Genomic DNA, 18,856 nt, shown 5'->3' on the forward strand with positions numbered 1-18,856 from the left:
AAATTGCGCTCGATTAGGACAAAGAGAATCTGCTAATGCCAGGCAGTCTGCCAATCAAGCCAACGAAACGGTCGCTTTTTTTTATTGTTTATTTTTAGATGCATTTACAGTTGAGGTGACGTCCCCGTATTATGTTGCTATGGGCCTGAGCGCAATCAGCTGATGTAACATACACAAACTCGTTCAACGCGAACCAATCAGCTGACTTCGAAAATACCCCCACCTCCTCCCCGCTTTGCGACGACCATAAACGAGTTAGGGTCACACAAGCCGGTTCTGTTAGTTTATTATCCATTGTGTCCTCGTCGCTCGAGTTAGTTTTCTTTTAGTTCGTGGAGAAAGACGTTCAATTATTTATCGGCGCGATTGCTTAATCTGAAAGTGTTAGTGATTTCTATGGTTTACCAATGAGCACGCGTTTTTTGTTAGAAAAAAGTGCAGTTGCGAGAAAGTTTCGGACTAATTTTTGGATACGACCAAGGCGTTAACCACCAAGCCCTCCCCTCACGTTTCCTTCGACACCGGTACGCTTCAAACCGGCAAAATTCCGGTGGCAAGGGAAAACCTCGGCCCTCTTCGCGAAGGGACCACAATGGGCCACATTCAGCAGAACGTAAGTACCCCACCCCCGCACACACTTTCTCCATCTGTTGCGCGAGGTCAACAACTTGAAAAGAGGAAGAAGAAAAAAGCGGCAGTGAAGATAAAACCCGCTCGAATTTCTGCCTAGGCCCTAGGGGCGCATAATTGTAGCGCATAGGGGGTGCATTGATTCCGCAACGGTTGGGAAGCTCAAATATTTCCGCTGAAAAATTTTCCGTGCTCGTGGAATTTTTTCCTAATGATGGAATGACACAATTAATCTGAATGACGCATTATTGATTGTATGGATAATTTAATTTGTTGAAACTGGGAGGTTCTTTTTCGTCAAGGAGCGGCTGATATGGCGCTTAACCACTCTTTCTTCAAAAAGAGTGTTAATTTTGGTTTCTGGTTCGCATTTTGACACCACTAATGCGCAGTTTAATTTGAACGGGCCAATATTTTGGTTTCGATTTATGTTCAGCGCTGTTTAATTTCCATAGCGCATAATTATCGCATAGGAAATTTAATCAGTGCAAGTTTCCAATCGGAAATTTTAATTTGAACAATAAAATATGGCGCACAATTGGGGTCAATTGTCAAATTATGGTTTATTTCTGACCGTTTATCAAGCGCATTTTAATTTCCTTGGCGCATAATTAGCGCTTAATTGTCGCATAGGATATTTAATTCGAGTGCAAGTTTCCAATTGGAAATCACTCTTGAGTGGAAAATGTTTGAAATTGAACAGAGAAATTTTAATCTAACGATAAAATGTAGCGCATAATGTGAGCCTAATTTCTAAATTACTAATTGTCAATGTCTGACCGTAAAGTTAATTTCTGATGCTCTGCTTAATTTCATTGGCGCCTAATTAGCGCTTAATTATCCCATAAGAAATTTAATTCAAGTGCAAGTTTCCAATTGGAAATTACTAATGAGTGGAAAATGTGAGGAACAGAAATTTTTGAATTGAATCGATATTTATTAAACGAAATATTTAAAATGGTGTAATAGAGAAAACAAGCATTATAACAAATAAATTTCATCCAATCTGTTTTTTAGCGTTTAATTATCGCATAGGAAATTTAATTCGAGTGCAAATTTCCATTTGGAAATTACTCGTGAGCGGAGAATGTTTAAAATTAGGAAGTAGAGGAATTTTAGTCTAATAACAAAATGTAGCGCATAATTAGTGCTTAATTACCAATTTATGCTAAATTTCTGACAGTAAAATTGATTTTGTAATGCGCTTCCTAATTTCATTGGCGCATAATTAGCGCTTAATTATCGGATGAGAAATTTACTACGAGTTCAAGTTTCCCATTGAAATTACTCGTGAGTGGAGAACGTTTAAAATTGTAATTAAATAATACAATATGGCGCATAATTTGGGGTTAATTGCCAAATTACGCTAAATTTCTGACCGTAAAATTAGTGTTCTAATGCGCTGTTTAATTTCATTGGCGCATAATTATCGCATAGGAAATTTAAATCGAGTGCAAATTTCCAATTGGAAATTACTCGTGAGAGGAGAATGTTTGAAATTAGGCAGTAGAGGAAGTTTAGTCTAATAACAAAATATAGCGCATAATTACCAATTTATGCTAAATTTCTGACAGTAAAATTGATTTTCTAATGCGCTTCTTAATTTCATTGACGCATAATTAGCGCTTAATTATCGAATGAGAAATTTAATACGAGTTCAAGTTTCCCATTGTAATTACTTGTGAGTGGAGAACGTTTAAAAAATAATACAATATGGTGCATAATTGGGGGGTTAATTGCCAAATTACGCTAAATTTCTGACCGTAAAATCAGTGTTCTAATGCTCTGTTTAATTTCATTGGCGCATAATTATCGCATAGGAAATTTTGTTAGAGGGTAAGTTTCCAATTGGAAATTACTCGTGAATGGAGAATGTTTGAAATTGAGCAAAGAAATTTTAATTTAACGAAAATACACGGCGCATAATTCGGGCATAATTGCTAAATTATTAATTGTCAATGTCTGACCGTAAAGTTGATTTTCTAATTAATTTCTTTGGTGCATAATTAGCGCTTAATTATCGCATGAGAAATTTTACACGAGTTCATGATGTTTCCCATTGAACATACTTGTGAGTGGAGAACGTTTAAAATTGCAATTTAATATTACAATATGACGCATAAATGGGGGTTAATTGCCAAATTACCCGAAATTCCTGACAGTAAAATTGATTTGCTAATGCGCTGTTCAAGTATATATAAGTAGTATAAGTATATATAATAAGCATAATTAGCGCTTAATTATCGCATAGGAAATTTAATTCGAGTGCAAGTGAATGTTTGAAATTGAGAAGATAAATTTTAATTTGACAATAAAAATGGCGCATAATTGGGGCTTAATTGCCAAATTAGCCTAGATTTCTGACCGTAAAATTTATATTCTAATGCGCTGTCTAATTACATTGGCGCATAATTAGCGTTTAGTTATCGTATAGGAAATTTAATTCGAGTGCAAGTTACCAATTGGAAATTACTCGCGAGTGAAGAATGTTTGAAATTGAGGAGAGAAATTTTAAATTAATAATAAAAGATGGCGCATAATTGGAGCTAATTGGCAAATCGTGCTAAATTTTTGACCGTAAAATTGATTTTTCAAAGCGCTGTTTGATTTCATTGGCGCATAGTTTCCGATTGGAAGCTACTCGGTAGTGGAGAATGTTTGAAATTAGAAATTTTAATTTAACAATAAATTATGGCGGATAATTGGGGCTAATCGTCAAATTATTCTAAATTTCTGACCGTAAAATTGAGTTTCTAATGCGCTGTTTAATTTTATTGCCGCATAATTAGCGCTTAATTATCGCATAGGAAATTTAATTCGAGTGCAAGTTTTCAAATTGAAAATTAATCGTGAGTGGGAAATGTCATAATTGAGAAGAGAAATTTTAATTTAACAATAAAATATGGCGCATAAGTGGGGCTTAATTACCAAATTATGCGGTATTGGTTTTCTAATGCGCTGTTTAATTTCATTGAGCGAAAATGTTATTTGAGTACTAGTTACCAAATGTAAATTATGCTTCGCTAGAGAAGGTGAAGAGAAATTTTAATTGGAAGAGTTAAATATGAGGCATAATTTGCGCGAATCAGTTAATCTTTTTATTGCGCGTAATTGAAGTGCCTTTTTGATGCTTGAAAATCTGAATCCGGTGAATTACGTTATCGGGGTTCATTAATTGACCTTGGTTCAAATTGGTATATATATATATATATTTGTGTTGCGTCTTTATGGCACCCGATCGCTTCAAATAGGTCCCCCGAATTACCGAAACCTCCATTTTGTTTTTGACCTTTTTCCTCCTTCGTTCTGTTTGCCTAATCAAAATTGTCCAATTAATTCGCATTACCTGCAGGACTCGCTGCAGGACAACCGAAATTGGGCGATAAAAGTAATTAAACGTGCGCACTTGAAGTAATTCAAGTAATACAGTCTGATTCGTGGAGGCGAGCAAGGAGGTGAAATTCGAGGTGTGTGCGAAAAACACGAGTCGCGATTTAATTTTATTATGTAAAAGCTTTTTCATGCTCAAAAGAACGACACGATGTCGATACTGTTAGTGTAATGGAAGTTCAATTTTCTTGACGCTGACGCTTAGTGACGTAAAAAAACAACGCTTTAAGAGAAAAATAGCCCAGTCAAGACAGGGTGGCGATATCTAAAAACACGCGTCATTAATTGCGGAAAAAGGCTAAACGGCTCCTATAAATATTAATAGCTTTTTGTATTTTGCAAAATTACATAAGATTAAAGTATACCAAATTACGTTTTGATTATCACGAGATATTTCAAAATGTTTACTTCTCTCTCGAGATTATCTTGAGATCATTTTATGACGATCAAAACATGTTTTTCGATTTTTTTAAACCCGTTTTTAGAAATGGCTTAACGACGACATTTGTTATTTATCGCAGACGCCATTTTGTACTCGCTCGGGTAACGCTAGACACTTGTTTACGTCGTTTTCATACAGGGAAGTAAGTTATTTCTGGACCGAAAAGACAAATAATTTTTGTGTACCATTAATTACTAATTAATTAAATTGAATTTCTATGTAATTGGACACTGGAATTTAATTTTTTGAATAGTAGGTACCATACGTCGCGTCGTATTTGACAAAAAATAATCTAATTTTCCTAAGTTGCGAGTAATTAAGATATTTACTAATTGGTTCAGATTTCCTAATTTTCGTAATTCAATTAAATCCGTTGTACTGAAACACTTACACGTGTATAATTTATTAATTGAAATTACTCGCAAATTCCAAATTGCCCCTAATTAATCTGGCGCGAAACTTGCTGGAATGGTCTAAATAATTGCAATTATTATCAGCTGGGATAATTTGGAACGGTCGCCATTCTAAGTTGTGGATAATTAAGATATTTATTAAGTTGTGAATTAATTACTCGCAGCAACTGTAAATTACGAAAATTAATACTTGTCAAGTTCACTTATTAATTTTCCGCGCTAATTAAGTGTAACTTTAGCTTTGGCAATTTTTCCACTTTTTAAACGGTGGGTGTAATTAATTCGTATTATTTACGTGTTGTAATTAGCGCACAAATTACATTGTAGGGAATTTAATACGATTAATTCGGTATGCTTCCCTTTTTTTCTCTTCAATAACGTCAAAGTAGGTCGGCTCGCACTTTCTCTAAACACGAGAAATTTTTAATTTCTTTTACTAACGTTCGCTTCTCTTTTTTTGCAGGTGAGTTCGGCTGGCTACTTCGACGGCAACGTCCAATTGGAGACCGCGGTGAGTTCATCGGACTGCTCTTATCGGCAGTAGATTGCGGCTTGTTTGGCCTCTCGTCTGCGCCCTCTTAGATTAACGGAAATTGCTCAATGCGAGCCTTTTGCGTAATTCGACGTTGTAGGACCCGTGCAGTTTCTCTGCGAAAATGACCCGAAAAAAGGCGCGAGCGAATGTGCAGCTGATCAAAGTTCTCTCTTTAACAAACAAAAGATAAGGAGTCAGTGACTGCTAGGCTCTTTGTTCGTAGTTTGCCATGAATCACGTGAACTTTGAGGTTATTTTCACAGCTAAACGGAGGTCCGTATCGGAATCGGTGACCCAATTTAAAAACGGCCCCTTTTCTCATCAAAATGCAAATATGTTTTTCATGGGGGTTAATGAACGCTTAATTTTATGAAAACACCTTGGCAAAGTCGCAAAGAGGACACTTATTTCCATCTAAATTATTTAAAACGAACCGTCCGTCTTTCGTCGGTTTTGTTAACTGTTTTGTTAACTGTTTTTCGCAATACCAAACGCAAATGAATTTCATTCGCCCTCTTAACTTCGTTATTTGCTGATTTTTGCTTCAGCAACATTTCGGAAGACGACCTACTCGATTTTTTCTTTCTGTGTCAAATCGACTTGTTGAGATGACGCAAGCAGATATACATCAATACGTCTGTTTTGCTGTTTATTTGGAAGCGTTGTTGGAACAGCAAAAATTGAACAATTTTGCTCCGGCACCAAAATGGCCAACCTAGAGGACACTTATTTCCATCTAAATTATTTAAAACGAACCGTCCCGTCTTTCGTCGGTTTTGTTAACTGTTTTTCGCAATGCCAAACGCAAATAGATTTCATTCGCTCTCAATTTCATTATTTGCTGATTTTTGCTTCAGCAACATTTCGGAAGACGACCTACTCGATGTTCTTTCTGTGTCAAATCCACTTGTTGAGATGACACAAGCAGATATACATCAGTATGTCTGTTTTGCTGTTTATTTGGAAGCGTTGCTGGAACAGCAAAAATTGAACAATTTTGCTCTGGCACCAAAATGGCCAACCTAGAGGACACTTATTTCCATCTAAATTATTTAAAACGAACCGTCCCGTCTTTCGTAGGTTTTGTTAACTGTTTTTCGCAATGCCAAACGCAAATAGATTTCATTCGCTCTCATAATTTCGTTATTTGCTGATTTTTGCTTCAGCAACATTTCGGAAGACGACCTACTGGATGTTCTTTCTGTGTCAAATCGACTTGTTGAGATGACACAAGCAGATATATATCAATAGGTCTGATTTGCTGTTTGGAAGCGTTGCTGGAACAGCAAACATTGAACAATTTTGCTCCGGCAGCAAAATGGCCAACCTGAAATAAAGCGAGATGCTTGGGACAGATACAAACACCAGCAATATGGTTTGGACAAGAGTGTTGCTAGGATTGAGCTAAGCAACAAATAAATCGTATTTCGATGACTGGTGGCGTTGCGATGGAGGAATGCGGATGATTTAGAAACCGCAGAATCGAGTTCCCTTGAATTTTGCTGGAACAGAAGAAGAATAGATCTTGGGTTAATTTTTTTTTAATTTAAAAAAAGCTGACCTGTGCAGTTTCAAAAAGTGGAACGACGAATTAAAATATTTTCAGAATTTATAACTCTAAAAAATACATGGAAACTTCCCTTAAATTTCCTTAAATTTTGCTGGAACAGAAGAATAATAGATCTTGGGCTAATTTTTTTTTAATTTAAAAAAAAGCTGACCTGTGCAGTTTCAAAAAGTGGGACGACGAATTAAAATATTTTCAGAATTTATAACTCTAAAAAATACATGGAAACTTAAAAAATCAAAAAAATACAAATAAAAAAATTCAAAAAATTTAGGAATGTTTAGATCTTGAAAAGAAATTTTACCACATCAAAAACTTAAATCTTAGGGCGTTTTGCTGTTTTGAGTTGCTTGCCGTGTTCACGTTTGACGAACCATACTGTACACAAAACTGAAATATCTTGATTTTTGAAGATCTGCACGAATTTGTTGAATATTTTTTTAATTTAAACATCTATTTCTTATAAATTAAGCGGTTAAAAAACGCCGGTCCGGTTTTTGAGTTGCTTGTCGATAAGCCCGAAGATTACAGGCTCAAAATTTGTTTACTCTTTTTTTGGAAATGGGAAGATTCTTTTGAATTTTTCAAAACAGTAAATGGCGCAGTACGCAACCCTTCAAGGAAATTTCTATTTCTCAAAGAAAAGTGCTAAGGACCGTAAACATTGTGGTAAGAGAACGTGGTCACCATCTAGGGGGAAACAAGTACAAATAATTCAGATTTAATTCAAATTAATTCACTTTAATTGAAATTAATTCACGCTAATTCACATTAATTCTGGTTAATTCCAAAAAATCCAAAGTTTCCCACTAGGTCACCATAGTTTACCTTCCGTACTCTCTACTGATAGTGGTGGGGTCTCGATACACGCCAGATCTCCGCTGCTAATACAAAAGATTTACACCTCCTCGAGTGATCGTCCTTTAAAGATCATCCTCTCTTTTCTCCAATAATAAGGATCATGCGGAGGGCTCTAAGTCATAGCAACGGGGGTCTGGAGAGTATGAACCCCCCCCCCCGAGGCGGCGGAATTACAAAAAAAAAAAATGAAACGCGATCGTCCCTCAATTAGGTCGCTCTTGATCTTAATATGTGTACGAATAAAAATATCTGACCACCGAATCAAGTAATCGTATCTGCTATGTAAACATGCCGTAAATGCCGGCGGCGGTGATGTCATTTAATGTTTTTGTTTTTCGACGATAAAGTACTGCAGTGGGCGGCGCTGCTATACGTCCACGTGTAGCATTTAACTGGTCCATTTCAATAAAAATCATAACACGTGCCTCACCTACCGTCAATTATTATAGTCCGTCCATTGCGGTCCATTTTTTATTGACGACCGCTCCAAATTTGAATGTGCCGCGCGCGCGAGATTTAATTTTTACCCTCGACGGCGCTCGTTTTCGAAAAGGTGACGTAACGCGATTAATTTTAGTTTTAGTGGGTCATTTAAAAATAACCCCCCGCCTTTTTTTTCCTGTGCGCGCTTCTTAAACCATTTTAAGTAAACAAGGTCGTTATAAGTGTATACACGTGTCTATACTTTTCGGTCGGCTCGACTCGGTCGCTGGTGTAATTGTAAATGTATGTAAATGCAGTTGTACGTATAATAATAATATGCAAAGCGTATTGCGAAAAAAGAACCTTCAATTATATTTATGTGCTTGTTTACAGTTTACTAATTAAAGCCCATTTTACAGACGCACACTTTATTCGTGGATGCCTTCCTTCAAAATAACAGACTGGACCATGTAACCCAAGTTATGGGATATCATCCCGCGTACTTGGATCACTTCCTCAGAACACAGCACTTTATACTTCGCGGAGATGGCCCTCTTCCCTACGACTATAGACATTATATTGCAATTATGGTGAGTTTCCCGAACTGCAAAAAAAAACCGGGCTAACCACCCTCAACCTTTCAGGCGTCCGGGCGCCACCAGTGCAACTACCTGATCGCCCTGCAGAAGCAGGAGTTCCTGCTGCAGGGCGGCGCGCACACGTGGCTAAAGGGCCTCGATTATATTCCACAGAAGCTAAGAAATCTGTACGATATCAACAAAATATTGGCGCACCAGCCTTGGCTTTTGAATAAATCTCATATTGAGGTCAGTATGCGGAGATTTTGGGCCGAGGAGGACGGTCATAATTCCGAAACGCCATGGATTTAAGATCTAAAAAGCCTTTACCGATCCTTCACTAATTCTAATTTCAAGCCTTTAGGATCAACTAAGGTTCTTGAAGAATTTTCAAAAGCTTGCAAGGGTCTCATTGAGTTTATGATTAGCCTTGGGAGTATTCAAGCCACTTCCTTCTAAAGTGTTCTCTGGTCTTCTAGACTACAATAGGAATTAAAGATCCTTCTAATCGCCGTTAGTCTTTAAAGGCTTTCAAAAGGTTTTAAGAGGCATCCAACCTCAAGCCTTTAAAGGTCCTTAAGAACTTGTAAGTGCTTTGCTTAGATCTGTTTTAAGAGCTTTCAATGGTATCCACAGCGTGGTAGCCTTGTTTTTGTGCAAGTGTCTTTAATGGGCTACCAGGAGTATATAATTCATAAGATCTTCTAACTGAAGAGGTTCCAGCAGGAGGTCTAATTCTCTTCGAAAAATGTTCTTTACGTAATCCATGATGGCTGTTAGGCTGAAGAGAGCACTATGTTTTCGTTTGAGCTTGCGAGGAGGTGTTTTAGACCTGGTTCATGAGGTATCTGTTTGGTTAACAGAAGAACATAACTCGTGAGAGGATTTTTTTCTAAGATGAAAAATGCTTCGGCACTTTTCCGTTTGTGTATCAGGACTCCTGTGCGAAGAGGTGTTTTCGCTCCTAATTTACGCAGTAAAAAATATAATTTTTTCTGGTTATCAGGAGAACATGAGGGAGGATCTTTTTCCTCAGCACTTTTTGTGTCAGGAGGTTAGAAAACCTTATCTGTAGAGAGGTGTCTGCTCCTATTTTACGAACTATCTTGTTAGGTAACAATTAAATTTACAAAAGATAATAATTATCGTACTTTTCAAAATTAAAGGTGTCCATAACACTTGCGGCGTTTCCCCGCTGGATGGCAAGACTTGTTCGTTGACTAAAGTAGGCCCTCGAAACACCAATTGCGTCGACAAAAAGCTGGCCGAGCTTCTTCAGGAAACATCTAGCATCCGTGCCCCACGGACCTAGGGTTTCCACTACAAAACTAGAAAAAAATTAATTTTCTCTGGTTACCAGAACATAACCCATGAGGGGATCTTTGTCTGAAACCAAGAAAAAGAAAAGAGGTTATATAAACAAGTGTTTTTGCTCCTAATTTACGCAGTATCCGGGGAAAAAAATGTAAATATTTTCTTGCTACCAGGAGAACATAATCCATGGCTGGTTCTTCTTCCTCAGCATTTTTTGTTTAAATTTTTTGTATCAGGAGGTTAGGAAAACAATTGTTTTTGTTCCTAATTTACGCAGTATCTGGGGAAAAAATGTAAATATTTTTTGGCTACCTGGAGAACAACCCATGAGTGGAGCTTTTTCCTCGGTAATTTTTTGTTTAAATTTTCTGTATCAGGAGATGTGCGAAGAAGTGTGTCTGCTCGTAATTTACGCAGTATCTGTTAAGAAAATGTAAAATTTCTCTAGTTACCAGGAGAACAGCTCATGAGCGTACTTTTCCTCAGCATTTTTTCGTTTAAAGTTTGTATCAGGAGGTTAAAGAAACTCGTGTGCGAAGAAGTGTTTCTGCTCCTAATTTACGCAGTATCTGGGAAAAAATGTAAATATTTTCTTGCTACCAGGAGAACATAATCCATGGCTGGTTCTTCTTCCTCAGCATTTTTTGTTTAAATTTTTTGTATCAGGAGGTTAGGAAAACAATTGTTTTTGTTCCTAATTTACGCAGTATCTGGGGAAAAAATGTAAATATTTTTTGGCTACCTGGAGAACAACCCATGAGTGGAGCTTTTTCCTCGGTAATTTTTTGTTTAAATTTTCTGTATCAGGAGATGTGCGAAGAAGTGTGTCTGCTCGTAATTTACGCAGTATCTGTTAAGAAAATGTAAAATTTCTCTTGTTACCAGGAGAACATAACCCATGAGCGGATTTTTTCCTAGCATTTTTTCGTTTAAACTTTGTATCAGGACTCCTGTGCGAAGAGGTGTTTTGCTCCTAATTTACGCAGTAAAAAATGTAATATTTTCTTGCTACCAGGAGAACATGAGGGAGGTTCTTTTTCCTCAGCATTTTTTTGTTTAAATTTTTTGTATCAGGAGGTTAGGAAAACAATTGTTTTTGTTCCTAATTTACGCAGTATCTGGGGAAAAAATGTAAATATACCTGGAGAACAACCCATGAGTGGAGCTTTTTCCTCGGTAATTTTTTGTTTAAATTTTCTGTATCAGGAGATGTGCGAAGAAGTGTGTCTGCTCGTAATTTACGCAGTATCTGTTAAGAGTATGTTACCAGAGAACATAACTTGTTTTTCCTAGGTTCGTTTAAAGTTTGTATCAGGACTCGTGTGCGAAGAAGTGTTTTGCTCCTAATTTACGCAGTAAAAAAATAAATATTTTCTTGCTACCAGGAGAACATAATCCATGGCGGTTCTTTTTCCTCAGCACTTTTTGTATCAGGAGGTTAGGAAAACAATTGTTTTTGTTCCTAATTTACGCAGTAAAACTACAGAACAACCCATGAAAAAGTTTAAATTTTCTGCTGCTCCTAATTTACGCAGTATCCGGGGAAAAAAATGTAAATATTTTCTTGCTACCAGGAGAACATAATCCATGGCGGTTCTTTTTCCTCAGCATTTTTTGTTTAAATTTTTTGTATCAGGAGGTTAGGAAAACAATTGTTTTTGTTCCTAATTTACGCAGTATCTGGGGAAAAAATGTAAATATTTTTTGGCTACCTGGAGAACAACCCATGAGTGGAGCTTTTTCCTCGGTAATTTTTTGTTTAAATTTTCTGTATCTCAGGAGATGTGCGAAGAAGTGTGTCTGCTCGTAATTTACGCAGTATCTGTTAAGAAAATGTAAAATTTCTCTAGTTACCAGGAGAACATAGCTCATGAGCGTACTTTTCCTCAGCATTTTTTCGTTTAAACTTTGTATCAGGAGGTTAAAGAAACTCGTGTGCGAAGAAGTGTTTCTGCTCCTAATTTACGCAGTATCTGGGAAAAAATGTAAATATTTTCTTGCTACCAGGAGAACATAATCCATGGCGGGTTCTTTTTCCTCAGCATTTTTTGTTTAAATTTTTTGTATCAGGAGGTTAGGAAAACAATTGTTTTTGTTCCTAATTTACGCAGTATCTGGGGAAAAAATGTAAATATTTTTTGGCTACCTGGAGAACAACCCATGAGTGGAGCTTTTTCCTCGGTAATTTTTTGTTTAAATTTTCTGTATCAGGAGATGTGCGAAGAAGTGTGTCTGCTCGTAATTTACGCAGTATCTGTTAAGAAAATGTAAAATTTCTCTTGTTACCAGGAGAACATAACCCATGAGCGGTACTTTTTCCTCAGCATTTTTTCGTTTAAACTTTGTATCAGGAGATTACAAAAACTGATGTGCGGAGATGTGTTTCTGAAAAAAAATTTGGCTATCAGGAGTGCATAACCCACGAGATGATTTTTTTCCTCGTCACTTTTTCGTTTAAATTTTTTGGATTAGGAGGTTAGAAAAACTCGTGTGCGAAGAGGTGTTTCTGCTTCTAATTTAAGCAGTATCTATTTAAAAAAAATGTGAATTGTGTCTGGTTACCAGGAGAACATAACCCGTGAGGGGATCTTTTTCCTCGGCAATGTTTCGTTTAAATTTTTTGTGTCAGGAGGTTAGAAAAACTCGTGTGCGCAGAGGAGTTTCTGCTCCTAATTTATGCAGAATCGGTTAAGAAAATGTAAATTTTCTCTGGTTATAAGGAGGTTAAAAAAACGAAGAGGTGTTTCTTTTTGCTTTTTGTGTATTAGGAGGTTATAAAAACTCATCTCATGTTCGAAGAGGTGTTTCTCCTGCTAATTTGCGGACCATGTTTAAGAAAACTGTACGTGTACTCCCAAGTACCAGGAGAACATAATCCACGGGGACGCTTGAGAGTAACGTGGCATCATTTGAAGTTGGTTTAGATTTCAAAACCTCTTTGAGGTTGTAGGTAACACTTAAAAAGCATTAGAGGCCCTTTAAGGACTCTTAAAGGCAAATGGAACCTTCTGGAAACACTTTTGCTATCTCTTAAAGACTCAAAGTTTAATAAACAACTCGGTAAGACTAGACCCATAAAAGTTTTTGAAGATTTAGCGGTTCTTAAAGGCTCACAAACGCTCTTAAAGGTTCAGCTTTTAACAATTGAGATAATCTCAAAGCTCAGAAGATCTACGACCTGGCACTATGGAATTCTGACCGCTCTCGCTTCAAAGGAATAAGAAAGGGGTGGCACTTTTGTGAGCGGTGCACGCTTAAAAGGTGAGATTAATACGTCCGATTTTCCCTTGCAGAAGTTAACGAAAGGCAAAGATAGCTGGTCGCTGGCCGAAGTCGTGCACGCCATAGTCATATTGACTCACTTTCACTCGCTGTGTTCGTTCGTCTTCTCGTGCGGCGTCAATCAGGAGGTCGACCAAATCGGAGCGCACACGTATCCCGCATCGGACGGCGGGACAAACGCGACGGCCATCTGCGTCGATCCTAGCAATATAAATATCTCGAAAAGTCAACCCAAAGATATACCTATCAGTAATAGAAAAGGTAAGTCAATTTGACTATTGTCAAATGTAGTAGATGGGAGGAGTCACTAAGTTCAATTCGACTCAATTTTCACGTCGATTGCGAGCCGGGCATAAATTAAGCTTGCTTCCTTTATTATTATTATTATTCATTCTGTTGCTGACATCGGGTTGGGATCAGACGAGTTTACGAATTGCTCAGTATCTAATGATGACAAAACACGAATGACTCAATGATTATTCAAAGAGGACGTAATTCTGATAAACCTCTCTCTCGTCGATTCCGCCTACTCTCAGATTAGCGCGCAACTGAGACGCTTTTTTCTTCAATTTTAGACTGGAAATATTCATCAAATTTAAGCCCACCGTCCCCGACCGAACCGGAAGTGGGCATAACGACGCTAATGCAACGCATGAAGACGCTTTCGGAACACAATGAGGAGTGCACGCCCGTCGAGCTGACGAAACGTTTCGAGAACGTCGAATCGCAATCGGCCGAACTCGGAGCGGTCGGCGCCGAACCGCAGGAGGCGCCCGCCGACATTTGCGTCTTCGTCGAGGATCCGTCGTTTATCTATCACGATTTCGCGAAGAGGCACGACGACGATATCGTGACGTTTCGAGTGCAAGACTACTCGTGGGACGATCATGGGTACTCTTTGGTGAATAGGTGAGTTCGAGTTGTTCCGCTGGGACAGGGGGGGGGGGGCCAGTTGGGGCGCATGTTACTCGTTTGTGAGTAGGGTGTTCTATGCAATTGGGAAGATCGATTTTTGTCATATCAACGATCAATTTGGTTAAAAATTAATCGTCAACTGGCAAATACAGTGCACCAATCCCCTCTTTGGAATATTTCAATGGTTTAATGATTTAATAGGACATTTAAGAAACAAATGTATACTTAATCAAGTTTTTAAAGACCAATTATACACGCGTTTCTTATTATACCTGCAATATAATTTAAGAATAAGGGAAATAAAATAACAATAAATAAATAACATGATTGCCATGGAAATGTCATTTGGCCGTATTTGTAAATCAAATTACTTCGTTTGCAAAAACGAATAACTGTCGATTCAGTGGCTTGTTGCAGAACCAGAAGGTAAGTCGGTAAAGATGATATTTTCACGAAGTAACGTTACCTCCCACCCCTTCAACTTGTCTATTTCACTTTAACACTTTTTTGTCTCTTTCTACAGGTTATACAACGACGTGGGCAATCTTCTTGACGATAAATTTAAGACTGCATATAATTTAACATATTATACTATGGGTGGACGTACGGATGTAGATACTTCCCGTTTTCGCAGGGCCATCTGGAATTATATTCAATGTTTGCTTGGTATACGTCACGACGATTACAATTACGGCGAAATTAATCAGCTATTAGAACGTACCTTGAAGACTTTCATTAAAAGCGCCTGTTGCTATCCGGAACGTGTAACCAAGAAGGATTACGATAGGGTTCTTCGCGAATTTAAACATAGTGAGAAGGTAAGTTTCTATATTTTGACCTAATTTAAAATGCATAAGAAATTGTAACAGTCAATTTTTGAAAATAAAATCGAGAAAATTACATTGCTAATTTCCAAAAATAAAACAAATGAATCAAAAATTGTGCAAATTTTTCCATTTTCAAAAATTAAAAAAATAACCAACCTGTACAAACTAAACTCTTCCCGCTTTCAAAAATTTATCAAAGATTGTAGAATCTTTAATATCTTGGAATACATGAACCAATTTTCGATCAAAAATCGGAAAAAGAAATCAGAAATACTGTACTGTTTTCTGTTTTTAAATTGCCTATACAAAAACTATGCTCTGGTTTTCAAATTTTTGATTTAAAAAAAGTAAAGACAATATTCAAAACTTGTTCAAACTAAATTTGTGAATTTTTCTAATTTTAATTGCCCTGAAACCGAAGCAATGCGTTAAGATTTTATGTTGTTAATTTTCAAAAATTAAAAACAAAATGAATCAAAAATTGTTCAAATTTAAATCTGTACTCTTTGCACTCTTTAAGTTATATGGGCAAGGTGATACAGACAACGAAATTGAAGGCTATAGCTCAAGTATTTTTTAAATAAAAAATTACAAAACAATGTTTCATTAGAATTTTAAAAATTCGATTTACAAAGATAAAATAATGCATTGAATCAGGTAATGTTCAAACCTAAATTTGTGTACTTTTCAATTTTGAATAATAACCAATATTTCAGAAAAAGTAGTAAATCGAAACTTGTACAGACCCAAAAAATGTTTTTTTCAAAATTTATTTTACCATCTTTTTAAAAACAAACATGTTTATTTTTAAACGGTGTTATTTATAAGAATCTATTTCCAATAATTAAAATCCGTCTCGAGTTTTCAAATTGTCCCATGTTTAAATATTAAAAAAAAACTCGGCTAAGTTAGCACCTAGGTATTTAGGACCTTTTCAAAGTATGAGTTAGAAGATACCGAGGGAAAGATTGCAGATATATGGCATGTCCAAGATTTAAAACCATTCCTAACGTCAGTGCGGATACCAAAACAAAATGTTAAAACATAAATAAATAAATTTATTGTACAAACCCAAACTTGTGTACTTTGGAAATTTGAATAACTTGAAAAGAAATGGATAATTAAACACTTTTCCAGTCCAAATTTGGGTATTTGAAAGGAAGGTTTTAAAATTGCCAATAGAAAATTTGAAAATCAGAGTATAGTAAAGAAGACATGCCACATTTTTGAAAACATCAAAAATCGAAAAAATTACGGTTCAAAATATTAGAAAATTGTATACACTATAATAATCCATTTTTGAAATGGAAAAAATAGATAAATTAAGTACTTTTTAATTTTGAATAATAACGAATTTTTGAAAAATTAAAAAAAAACAAATCGCAACTTGGACAAATCCAAATTTATATAATAATTAATAATTTTTAAAAATTACAAAATTTAATTTGTGTACTTTACAAAATGTTTGTAACGGAAAATTAAAAAAAAATTTGATTCAAGTTTTAATTTTTTTGTGATTGTTGAAGGGCGCTTTGTATTTTACGTGAACGTATGTTACAGGTACATGTCAATTTAATGGTGTTAGAAGCACGTATGCAAGCCGAATTATTATACGCCCTAAGAACTGTGAATCGCTACATGACAAATTAATCAGCGCGCGCGCGGCATTTTTTCCCAAGGAAGACACCTATATCTATATTATATAAATATATATCTTCACTCACGTTTCATACTTCGTTTTCAAGGTATGAATTTATATCATGTGCACAGAAAGTATATTAATATATATATTAGTGATTAAAAAGGAACTATTTTTGTTGTCTGTTTTAAATTTTATGTAACGATATGGATAGAGCGCGGTCGCAAATGTTGTGATTACCAAGCTACTATAATTATTGTATAACCGAATTTTATTGATGTGTTTCTTCGTTGTCATTTTGATTTCGTTGCGTTCCTGAAGGGAACGTCGCACCAAATTGACCACTTTTGTAAATAACGAAACTATCGTATAAATATTATATTTTGGCTATTGTGTCACGCCTTTTACGAAGAAGACGGAGGGAAATGTTTTCATTTACGAAACATCTATTGATCTGGTCACTTTATACGGAGGCTCTGTATATTCTCATTTGTGAAGGTTCACTCTTAAAAATGATTAAAAAAATAATAATAAACGGAAGTTATCTGTGTTAAGTAGTACAACGGCGAACGAAAAACTGCAAGAGAATTTTTGTTGGCTTTTGTTGAAACCGCATTATACAGTGTGTTCCAATCGAAGCCGCCGAGACTATTGCTAGAAAAAATCTTTGGCGTTTTGCAGCACTGCCGAGATGCTTTTCTTCCATAAAAACATTTCTGTGCACTCAGAAGCGAGCGGTTTTAGTTCAAACACACTGTATTATGCCCAAATTTATATCTTGATCTCAGTATTAATTTATTCAGTTTAAAAAAACCATTGCAACTGTTAGTGTTTGTCACTGCCATATGGAATTTGTATTAGGTTAGTAAAGGTTCGAGATCGCGTATCGTCGACTGGAGCAGCTAATTTTCATCCGGTACAGAGATCTCGATCTTGCTCGATTAATACGAAATTTTGGGTTAGTTCATAATGTTATTATTATTATTATTCTTGTAGATTGGTGAATTCGTAATTTTCAAATTGTGAATCCCGCTTGTTTTCGTAGAGTATAACGAGAAAACTGCATGTAGAATTTAATATAACGCTGTGATGTTACATTTTCTGTATTTATTTGAAACAATTAAGTTAATCGAAAGAGAAACAACTTTTCGGCCTATTTTATTCGATTTAGCTTTTCGTCCTTTTAAAGTTTCGTTGCAAACTTCTGCAAATTTGTGTGTTAGTTGCAGTTCAAAAGAGAAAAAAAAACAATAATTAATAAAAAGATGCAGAAGTACAAATACATGTAATGTGTAGGATGATTACGTTGGATTTCATAACTTATCTTTTAATCGTTTTGTTGATTTCGGGAGAAATAACGAAAAAATATTTTTACATTTTTACAATCTATTTTCAATTTACGTCCGAATGAATGTAGCTCCGTTCGATTTTGGGGGAGAAATGTTTGTGAAACGGAATTACATTTATTTACGGTTATGAAATCCCTGGCAGTCACATTATGTTGTGGGGTATTCTCCAATTTGTGATATTTATCTAAATGTGATTACTGTGTAATTAGATTTTAGATTGTTTCAACTGAATACCTACAATAAGTTTTGTTGATGTTTAACCATAGACTTTTAGTGAGATGTTTTTAATTTAATTAATCCTCTTCAAATAAAGTAGTTTGATGCTAATTGATGTTTTGTCCTTAACCCACACTCCTCCCCGTATGTTCCCTTGGAAAACTCCGCATCCGCATTTTTCCACAGCTTTGCCTTTCAAAAAAATTTGAGAAGAATCCTAAACCTACAAATAACCGAATGTCCAACTTTTTAGTATCGGAAGAACATGATGAACCAGGAGTTTTTTTTGTCATTACCAAGAGAAATATTTCATTTTGTTATGTCCATTAAGATAATGAAAAAAAGCACTTTACTGAGTAAGTAGAATAGGTACTTAATATACCGTAAAGTGCCAAGTGTAAACTCGTATGTATGTATGTATGTTCAATCGTCACTCGGTACCTAACAATTCAGTTCAAGTATTGTAACAGAAGTG

General features: G+C 36.0%; 1 protein-coding gene across 3 annotated transcripts; it reads left to right on the forward strand.

The window, feature by feature from the left end:
* The first annotated feature begins 267 nt into the window (after positions 1-267).
* On the forward strand, positions 268-18,492 carry LOC116180305 (sestrin homolog). Of its 3 annotated transcripts, XM_031500218.1 has the most exons (8): positions 268-613; positions 5,339-5,386; positions 8,681-8,851; positions 8,906-9,088; positions 13,447-13,696; positions 14,011-14,344; positions 14,874-15,168; positions 16,738-18,492. In XM_031500218.1, exons 1-8 carry the CDS (start codon positions 593-595, stop codon positions 16,825-16,827), a joined length of 1,392 nt encoding a protein of 463 aa, XP_031356078.1. In that variant the 5' UTR covers positions 268-592; the 3' UTR covers positions 16,828-18,492. The 3 variants fall into 3 exon arrangements, with proteins under 3 accessions (XP_031356078.1, XP_031356079.1, XP_031356080.1); XM_031500219.1 differs by lacking the exons at positions 268-613; positions 5,339-5,386 and adding an exon at positions 8,211-8,580; XM_031500220.1 differs by lacking the exons at positions 268-613; positions 5,339-5,386 and adding an exon at positions 8,215-8,564.
* Positions 18,493-18,856: the final 364 nt, after the last annotated feature.

The sequence above is a fragment of the Photinus pyralis genome, unplaced genomic scaffold, assembly GCF_008802855.1.
Source record: "Photinus pyralis isolate 1611_PpyrPB1 unplaced genomic scaffold, Ppyr1.3 Ppyr1.4_LG9, whole genome shotgun sequence".
Classification (NCBI taxonomy): Eukaryota; Metazoa; Arthropoda; class Insecta; order Coleoptera; family Lampyridae; genus Photinus; species Photinus pyralis.

Coding starts and splice junctions, on each gene's coding strand:
- LOC116180305 (XM_031500218.1), top strand. CDS start 593: ATGGGCCACATTCAGCAGAAC. Junction 614..5,338: donor TGGGCCACATTCAGCAGAAC/GTAAGTACCCCA, acceptor CTTTTTTTGCAG/GTGAGTTCGGCTGGCTACTT. Junction 5,387..8,680: donor ACGTCCAATTGGAGACCGCG/GTGAGTTCATCG, acceptor CCCATTTTACAG/ACGCACACTTTATTCGTGGA.